Below are 10775 nucleotides of genomic sequence, written 5' to 3' on the forward strand. Positions count from 1 at the left end.
TAACCCGGTGACGGGTGCATGTTGCTCCGCGGGACTGTGATGTTGTGTGGCTGCTGTGCTGCTGCTAGACGTGTCTCCGTAAAGAAACTCGTCATGCTTGCCTCAAGCGCCCGTAAACGTGCCTCGAAAGACTTTGATTCGTTCGTTTGCGGCAACGTTTGTGTCAACAACTTCAACTGTTCCGCCGTGGTTTTAAATATGTCGCTCTTTACCGGCCCTGCAGACTGTCCCTGTTGCATGGTCGACTGATGCCCATCGTACTCCGACAAGCTGCCCGCCGGTTTTTGACTTGCTGTTGGGCTTGTCGAAATCCCCCCGGGCGGCTGTCCGAATATTTGGCTGGCGCTCGTGTCTGCCAGCGTCGGAGAAATGTCCGGTTGCCCTCCCGTACCGCCCGCCAATATATTTATTGCAGGTTGCACGTGATAGAACCTGACGTTCCCGGGATCTTGTCCTCTTTCCCGAGTATATTCCTCGAGCCTAAGAATTATGTCCGGTTTAGAGCCGGACATGCTTATCTCCCGGGCCGTACACTCGCTACGTAGCTGTGCCGTCGTCAATTGTTGTAACGATTTACCTGACATATTGCACTTCTTTTCCAAGAGTTTATCAATGCAGACGTTAACTATTGCGTAGACGGTAGCCTGTGCTTGTTATACGGGACGGATGCTCCGGGATTATTCGGTTGTGGGTGTGAGCAAACACTTAGAGTAACCAACTAAATAATGTTGTTACGTATATATAATAAAAAAAAAACGTAATTTGCGCGATGTTTTGATTACGCTCGCGCAAATGATAATCAGCTGTGCATTATTTCGACGAACGCACGGGGCGTGATCACCACAAGACAAAAAAACTATATGGCAATAGCTATTAACGGTAACACAAAGCCAACAAGGCGCGATCGCCAATAAGAGAATTGGCCGTAAAAAAAAAACAGTAAAGTTGTGTCGGCGTTCGGAACGTGGTTGTTGTCCGTAGTACGGTTGACGCAAGAGAGGCCGATCGCCGACGGCCGGCACTCGTCCGGCCCGACTTGTCTTCCCGTCCCGCCTAGCCTTTGCAGCGTGGAGGGAGAGTCGACGATGTCGCGTCGTCGTCACCCGTGGTGGTGGTTGATAAAGTCGTAGACCGGTCGCTGCGGTGCCTGTACTTTGTACTGGCAGCCGTTGCGTACCGTGTCAGTTCATCAATAATTTGTCAGTGCGTTTGTTATGCTTTTAATTTAAATTTAATTCAAATAAAATAATTATAATGCTAAACGTCTGGACTTTAATCACTAAAATTGTAAGAAAAATATAGTTAGGTACCGGAAATAAAGCGTGTTTGACGAGTTATTTTCCTCGGGTGTATAAATCCCTAGATCTGGCCCTAATTACAACTACCTTACTCAAAAAAAAAAAAAAAAAAACCAATTGGTAATTATTTTGACATTACACGATTTTGTTGAAACATAAAAATACAAAGTATTTTACTTCAAAAAAATTGTATTTACTCTACAAGATATTTGTTAGAGATCAAAATATTTGTAAACAGTATAATATAATTGTTTTACTTACTTTTACAATCAAAAATTTCATTTTTATTTTTCAAAATTTCTTTATCAACAACGGATGGGTCGACTTTTGGTTTTCTACCTGCCTACACATATAAAACATTTATTAATTTAATATTACCAACGACATGTTTTAAAATATGAAATACAAGATAGTCTAGGTATAGACGTACTTACTATACTAATCCGTTACTTAATTATTAATTATAAAGATGTACCTACAGTCATAGACTGCCATTGATATAATAGGTATTGGAATTTTTTATACTTAATATATATAGTATAATCATTTTAAAAATATTTCAACTAGCTTTACTTCTAAAATTTTATATAAATGTTGATAAACCAAAATGATGGTCGGTAAAATACTTGAAAATACAAAACGAGTATAAGATTCCTCATAGAAATAAAAAATAAATAAAAGCACAGATTTAAATACAATTAATTATTTTTTTTACAATTTAGTAAAAGAGAAGTGGATAATGGTAGGAAATATTATAATTTTTAATGTTTAATTTTTGAATATAATCCTACAATATGAGTAGGTAGTAACTAGTAACAATAATCTACATATTAATTTCTAAGCCTATCTTTAATCGTATTTATACACATTAAATGGTATGATACATCAATCAAAAAAATTAATTTGAATAACAGTTCCCAGGGTTTGGAACATACATTTAAAAAATAAATGCATTCACATTCACATTCATAGAGCTTAAAATTGAATGTATTACCACTCAACATTCAATTTTTCAAAAAGAATGCATTCATACTTGCATTCTTTTCTTAAAAGAATGCATTCTTAACCACATTCATGTAAAAAAAATGTTTTATTTTATTTGAATAAAACATAATATATTAATTTATTTTTTGTGTTTAACGAGGCATTTTATATATTGCATGAACCATATCAATAAACGAAGTAGGTATAGCAAATAGAAATAACACACATTTTAAACATTAACTGCATTAACAATATTATATAATATTGTATATATATATATATATATATATGTTACATACAAAGTCCGAAATTGTACATTTCGCAAATTGTACAGAGATTTTTGTACACATTTCGAATTGTACAATGTTACTGTACAAAGTAACTAAATTGTACAAGTTACTTTATACAATTCGCGATGTGTACAATAATCACTGTACACATTGTGATATATATAAAATAAAATACGTAAAACTATAATACAACAGTTATGTTAATAAATTAAAATTTTTCGTATAAAATAAAAGACGTGAATCTATTATAAGAGTATATTAATATCGTCTCTTATAGTTACATGAATTGTTTTTCCCACGTTATGTGAAATCAAACATATTAGTATAGGTATAATGCAATAAAAATGATAAAGTTTATCTAAACGACTTTAAAACTAGTTTCTTAATAAATATTATACATCAGTAGATCATATAAAAATAAATATACTTGAGTCTTTACATATTAGTATACTACAATTATTGAAAAAATCACAAAATTTAAAAACATATTCAAAAAGTTACAATCATTCATATAAAAAAATATTATTATAAATAACTACATATTACTAAGTTAATATAACCCCTGTACACAATATTATATAAAATAATTATGCAAAACTATAATAACAGTTAGATATGTTTTAAAAGTATAAATAAAATAAATAATATTACTAAAGTCAAATATAATTTAATTTAATATTTTTCAAAATAAAACCATTGTAGATACTTACATACTAGGTGTTCATTCATTATTTATTTTTACAATCAAGTGAGTTATGACAGCGTGAATTGCATAACACATTTTTTTTTTTACATATACATTTATTATTATAACATTTCCGTGTATAAAAACATTTCAAAAATCCTTGCCCTTCAAACATTGATTCTTTCGTACTTGCCGATCTTAGAGAAATTTTATCAGTAGGTATATCATTAATATTTAATATATTTACCTCATCACAAGATGAAAATTGATTCCGACTGAATAGTTGTGCAATAATGCCATTTTTCGTTCCGATTTTATACAAGTCGTCCGTTGTTACTTCCATTATAACACCTAATAAAATGAAAGTAAATCACTTATTCACTTACTAATATGATAATTATTTACAAATATAAAATAATGTATTACCTATGATATTTCTTGAATCTCCTTTACTTCTATCTACCTCTGGTACAGGTAACATTACATTTGTTCCAATTGAAACGACTGGATATTTTAAGATACTATCAGTTTTCATTCGTTTTGCTTGATGATGTAATGAACTTACAGCTAGTTTTTTATTTTTTTTTATTTTATCTTGCACAACTGCAATGTCTTCTAATACCGATTCACTTGAAGTTGAAGCCTGCTCTAAAATATTATCTTCACTTATTTCTGTTTCGGTTAATTCATTATTAACTAGCTCTAATGAAGAAATTGCTTGTTGTAAATCATTCTCAGAATTTAATGTTTTAAGTATATTCTCAGGTAGAGCAATAGAAGTGAGGCCAAGTTGTGCTTTTCTGCCGAATAATACCTCAAATGGTGATTGTTTAATACCAGAGTGATAGCTACTATTTTTTTGAAACTGGCAAAATCGAAGACCTTCACTCCATTTATTGGATTTGTTATCCGACATCCACGCCCTTAAAATATCTTGCACATCTCTGTTTGCCCTTTCAACACTTCCTTGACTCTGAGAGTGGCGAGGTTTCCCATGAACAATCTTAAGTTGTGGCCACATATTTTTTAATTCATCAATTATACAATTAACGAACTCTCGGCCGTTGTCTGACTGAAGAATTGAAGGTGCTCCAAAAGTACAAAATATATCAATTAAATTATATGTTACTTCAGCTGCAGTTTTTGTTTTAAGAGCACGCAACGTTACAAATTTTGATAAATGGTCCTGGTAATTTAATATAAATTTGTACCCACCATCATTGCATGACTGCATATCGATTAAATCGACCTGTCCACGCGCATTGACTTCATTAAATACCATAGGTTTAACAACTACTCCTCTTTTTTTTGAAACTCTTTTTTTTAAACACGTTACACAATTGTTTATATATAATTGTATAACAGGACGTGATATATTAACGTAATCATTTTTTAAATGATAAATCATTTTATGAAGTCCACCATGTCCTGTTTCTTTATGTGATTTTTCAAGAACATCATATATTTCATCGTTATGTAAATAGTATTTAACTGCATTATTTTCTGTTCGATTTAATGGAAAAATTAATTTATTAACTTCACCTACTTTAATAATATCGTAGCGATTTAAACGTCTGTAGTCTAATGAAGTCTTATTTTTTCGACTTTTAGCTTCAAGTACCTCATTTATAATTTTTTTGTAATTTTCTTCATTAACTATGGCCATTGAATTTGAACTTACACTAATATTTTTAATTTTTTCATCAAACGAACTTTTAAAATTAAAATTATTTTCAACTTCACTCATTTTGCCCAGTTCTATTATCACACTATTATAAATTGAAATATTTTAGGAATGCTGCGTATACAATGCACTAACTTGTACTAGAATCTGTTTAAATTATATTTTTGAACGACAGTATCGTAAAGTCGTTTAGAGATAAACTTTATCATTTTTATTGCATTATACCTATACTAATATGTTTGATTTCACATAACGTGGGAAAAACAATTCATGTAACTATAAGAGACGATATTAATATACTCTTATAATAGATTCACGTCTTTTATTTTATACGAAAAATTTTAATTCATTAACATAACTGTTGTATTATAGTTTTACGTATTTTATTTTATATATATCACAATGTGTACAGTGATTATTGTACACATCGCGAATTGTATAAAGTAACTTGTACAATTTAGTTACTTTGTACAGTAACATTGTACAATTCGAAATGTGTACAAAAATCTCTGTACAATTTGCGAAATGTACAATTTCGGACTTTGTATGTAACATATATATATATATAAATAAATAAAATATTAAAAATAATTATAAATTATAATTTAGAACCATATATATTAACATGTTATACAAATTAGTAATTAATGAGATAAATGAGAAACATCTTTTATTTCACAATAAATATTAAATAATATATAATAATAAAGTAGATATAGAAAGACTTGTCTTTAGTTTACATTAACTATACTGTTAAGATAAATGTATCATAGACCATAGTAACATTGTAAGAAATAACAATAACATATAAAATTAATAAAATGTAAAATGAAAACAGTCTTTTTGTTTTACAATAAATATCTATATAATAATATTAAATAATAATGTATCATAGAAACAATAACATCAAACATGAATAAGAATTAAAATGTAAAAATTAAATAAATAAAACAGTCTTGTTTTGAAATAAGTATAAAATATTAAAATAATAAAGATAAATGTATCTCAATGTATCTTTAGGTATTACATTTTAATAATAATAGTTTTTCAAATAAATTATTAGATAAACGTTGCCTCTGTGGCACTAAAATTCCTCCAGCAGCACTAAACAGTCTTTCGACCGAAGCACTAGAAGGTAATCCTACATTAAAATATATAAATGTTTTTACGACCTTTGGATACTTCAATAAAGATGTAACTTCGGTATTAGTACTTTTTAAATAATCACTAAGTTGTTGGTCTGGTTTGATGTTATTAGGTTTACTTTTTAACATGCAGAAAAAGTCTTCTGACTCACTAACATTCTCATCACTGCTACTTGAGCCATTTAGTGCTTCTTGGTTAAGTTTGTTAAACTCAGTTTTAAGCCATTCTTCAGCTGTGTTATACATATCAGTATCATTTAACCATTTCAATTTGAATTGCGGTATAAGACATGCAGCTATTATTAAATTTTTTTCACACCATATTGGACTAAACCTGGAATATATTATAAAAAATCATTATAATTTATTATATTGATATTACTATAGTAATTATTAAATTTAATTATTTAAATAAATTACCTTTTATCAATTCCTGTAACTATTATTTCTATAAGAGAACCACATATCGTAAAGTTTTTGACTTTAAGCTTATTATATGTACGCGCCCAATAGTAAATGTATTGACCGCAATAATAATATTATAACACCTAACCTTGACCTAACGCCTCGAATCGCACGGATAGGCAACTCTATGTGCGCGACGACACCAAGGAACGGGAATGGAGTAATTAACAACTATGGGAATTAGGATGATGCAGTTTAGTTATAGGGGGGGGGGGGTCTCTGTGATCGATCCGGTCTGGTGCAATGATCACAGAGAGTACAATTTCGGGACACAACTTAACACTAAACTTAAAACTACTTGACGTCGGTATGGGATGGTCCGCTGAAGACCCGGGCTGAACGCACTCGACGACCTGGGCGGCCTCTCACACAACAGAGTAGTTGCTGGCGGACTTACGCGACGACAATACCGATGATAATACGATGATGGACCAGCGACACACCGTAGTCGGAAGATGCTATGATGTATGAACTGAATGAGGCAATAATGTGGCAAATAAACTTACAAAATGTGTAGTGGTATGAGGGCTTTATTTTGTGTCCTCACAATTTACATATAGGTGATTGTAGATCACCAAAGAATAATAATAATAATAATAATAATACACAAGTTCTTGTGCTCAATGCGACTTACAAAAGTATTAAAAAGGCAACAAACAATTTTTAGAGCAATTACGTACAACGCTGCAATAGCGGAAAAAGAACAACAAAAGTACGTACGGCACGTAACGAATACAACAAGAAGACATAGTAAAAAGGGCGTTGGCCGCAGAATAATAACAATAATAACAATAATAAGTGACATCAGTAATATGAGACAAGATAACAAAATAAAAGAAATATGATATTAAACATCTGCGGAAAAAGGCCGACCAATAATTAAATAATATAATAAGAGACAAAGAGAATAAATATACAGATAACAATACTATTATAATAATTAAACAATTAACATAAAAGACGGAGTGGAGTGCGGGGAAAAAGGAAGATGAGATTGCAAGCGGTGTCGTCGCGCGGCGATTAGGTAGTAGGCAGGTATTTAATGGTCGTGGCGCTAACATTGTACTTCTTTTGTAATGCATATAAAGTTGGAAGCAAAAAAACCATATAAACACTTTTTTCTCCTTGAAGAAAATCTAAAGAATCAGCTAGTGGTTTCATAACATCAACATATTCTTGAATGAAATCAATTTCTTCTAATCCAAACCGAGGTATTGAACAAAAATCAAAAACGTTATGAAATTTATTTGATCCTAGAGGTACTTTCAACAAATTATTAATTTGTGAAATTCCGTCATATAGTCCATTCCAACGAGTTTGACTGGGTGACTTAAGGTAAACACCAAATTGTTCATGTATTTTTTCAGCCACAAGACATGATTGATTTTGTTTGTTCCAAAGTTTTTGAATTTTGGCAATGACTTTTCTATATACTTTCTTAAAGTGTAGTAATTTTTTTTCTCTTTCATTATAAATACATTTGTTATCAATATTACTTAAAGCTTTTTCTATATCATTTGTAGCAATGAGATTAACAGTATGAGATGCCATCTTCTATGTAATAGTAAATTAATATTATCTAAATCATCTTTTTCTTCAGTGCCCTCATTGAGGATATCAAATAAGTCGATAAAACAAATTTGATAATCATCTTCATCATCTTCCAATGGTAGTTCTTTACTTAATTCTTTGAAGGCCTTTACAAAATTTGAGCCATTGTCTGTTGTGCATGATAATACCTTGTTAGAAATTTTGTAATCTTGGTGAATAGAATATATTTTTTGAGCAATTATATCGTAGGTGTGTTTTCCTTCTATTCGTGAACACGCCAAAGTAGCATTTTTTCTTAATAATGTCTTATCCTCAATCCGATGACATGTTACACCAATGAAACTGCGTTTGCCCTGAGTCCAACAATCAGCTGTTGTAGATACCCACAATGTAGAGCCAAGAGTATCAATAAGATTAGTTTTCATTTCATCAAACATAATAATAATTTTTGATTTAAGCGTTTTTGAACACATGACTGATAAATGTTTCGGTAATCCTAAACGTACAAGATTAATAAAATAAGACTGATCGACTATTCGTAAAGGTTGAGTTTCTGCAACTATAAATTTTAGAATCATCGAGTTAAGCGTTTTTTGCGATACTACATCTCTACCAACTCCAGATCCAAAACGTTCAAGTGGGGCTTGTAGAAATTTTTTATTCTTCAACGTATCACAACCAATAGAAAGACTTCGTTTTGTATCAGATGTTGAATTAGTGGTGGCTTTTAAAAATTCTTGTAATTTAAATTGATGTACTTTCTGAAAAGTATAAAATAAATAAGTTAGTCTATAAAAGTTATAGATGTTATAGTTATAAGTTATAGTATATTTTAATTTTTAATGAGAATCAAGATATCGAGACCCATGCATTAAGTTAATGGTTTAATACTTTAATTACATATTTATGTCACACGTTTCATATAATTAAAAAGTAGTAATAATTAATAGTAAATAATAACTGATTAACGAAAACTAGTGAGTAACAAATTACAAGTAATTGGACATTGGAATACCTGCATATGTCTTTTTAAGTTGGACGATGCACGTTTATGAACACTATATTGTTAACTACAGGTGATGCACTTAACAACGTAGTTGTCTTCTTGCATACAAATTAAAGTAAAATAGCCATCATATCCTTTCCATGGTAATTGAGGTAATTCCAATTCTTTAATGTTCATAGAACTCGTAGTACTTTGATTAGGCTCCATCATATTAAAATATTAAATTAAATGACTAAAACGACGTAAAAATAAAACAGAATAACAACATTAACATTTTTAAATTTATTTATAATTTATTTGGTGGTGCGTGATAAGGATAAACGTGGAGACTAAAGATAAGGAGACCAAAACGCGTGGGTTACCATTATTTGTTATTGTGGTTGAAACTGAGACGATAATATTCTAATCAGTAATCTTGCCGCAGATTATGTAGATACTCTAGTAATAACTATTTTTTGGTATTAAAAATATAATATTAATATATTTTCCATGTGATTAGAAAAAGAATGCATAATTACATTCAATTTCCATTCATATTTGTTTGAGAAATAAATGCATTCACAATCATAATTCATAATGTAAAAATTGAATGTACTCATGAATTGCATTCATTCCAAACCCTGAATATACCAGGAATATAACATTATATTATGATAATAGGTACTTACCATTATAATGACGGTGGAATTGAATATTATTACAAATAAATGAATTATGCAAAATAAAAACTCGGAAATCAGGAAATCTGATCACGGAGAAATCCAAACGACAATTAATGATAGTATAAAATACTAATCGGTAATCATCAGTAATCACATTACCTATTACAAAATTATTTTTAATTTACATTATATTTCAGACCAAAATAGCTATTTATAACAATAGAGGAAGATCTATATATATATATATATATATATAACAATTGAAATTTTCGCTACGATGACGCGCGTCAAAATTAGAAAAACCAACAAAATATCTGCTGCTCGTCGCACGTATATAACCACAACATAAACTTAACAATTACCATACAGTTAAAATAAAAAAGCACCATATTTATCATTTTTTTTTTAAATAAAAAAAAAAAAAAATATATTATGATTAATAATTTGTATATAAAAATAATACAAAGAATACAATTGTATTAATATGATATAACTGAGTTACTTCTTTATAAACTAATTTAAATTAAACAAGCTTAAAAAAATGAAGAAACTCTAGGTACCAGCATTGCTTATTTGTTTATATTATCTCTGAGTATATCAATAAGGAATATCGTACGCAATAAATAATCTTAAGAAACATAACAAGTAATGATTGACATTGTTTCATTGAACAAAAATTTTAATTGTTATAATACAACATAAGCATTGTAGTTACTGATTTGTAACCAAACCAGACACTGTTGACCATAACAATTGTTATAACACACACCATGTACAGCGTTTTATGCATGTAATATTTTCATTAATTACTTACATTATAATAATAATTATAATACACATTGTTCTGTATGTTTTTTTTTTATGTCTCATGTTCAAAATATATATCAAATATATCATAAAAATGTACAATATTCTTAATTATTTACCATTACAAACAATTAAAAAGAATAAACTCCAATACTTAAACGTATTATTGCCAAGTTTAATTTTACGTATACAATAATA

General features: G+C 29.7%; 1 protein-coding gene and 1 long non-coding RNA gene across 2 annotated transcripts; one reads left to right on the plus strand and one right to left on the minus strand.

Annotated features, from left to right (window-relative positions):
* Positions 1–625: 625 nt before the first annotated feature.
* Positions 626–4491, minus strand: LOC126554478 (KRAB-A domain-containing protein 2-like). Its single transcript, XM_050209557.1, has 3 exons — positions 3684–4491; positions 3505–3608; positions 626–718 (listed from the first exon to the last, which is right to left on the minus strand). The coding sequence occupies exons 1-3, from the start codon at positions 4489–4491 to the stop codon at positions 626–628; spliced, it is 1005 nt and encodes a 334-aa protein (XP_050065514.1).
* A 1397-nt stretch (positions 4492–5888) lies between these two features.
* On the plus strand, positions 5889–10150 carry LOC126554476 (uncharacterized). Its single transcript, XR_007606679.1, has 3 exons — positions 5889–6076; positions 9769–9906; positions 9968–10150. It is a non-coding gene; the product is annotated as an uncharacterized LOC126554476 (long non-coding RNA).
* Positions 10151–10775: the final 625 nt, after the last annotated feature.

Source organism: Aphis gossypii, unplaced genomic scaffold (assembly GCF_020184175.1).
Source record: "Aphis gossypii isolate Hap1 unplaced genomic scaffold, ASM2018417v2 Contig00517, whole genome shotgun sequence".
Taxonomy (NCBI): domain Eukaryota; kingdom Metazoa; phylum Arthropoda; class Insecta; order Hemiptera; family Aphididae; genus Aphis; species Aphis gossypii.

Coding starts and splice junctions, on each gene's coding strand:
- LOC126554478 (XM_050209557.1), bottom strand. CDS start 4,491: ATGCAGTCATGCAATGATGGTGGGTACAAATTTATATTAAATTACCAG. Junction 3,609..3,683: donor AGATTCAAGAAATATCATAG/GTAATACATTAT, acceptor TCATTTTATTAG/GTGTTATAATGGAAGTAACA. Junction 719..3,504: donor AATTTTCATCTTGTGATGAG/GTAAATATATTA, acceptor AACATTATTTAG/TTGGTTACTCTAAGTGTTTG.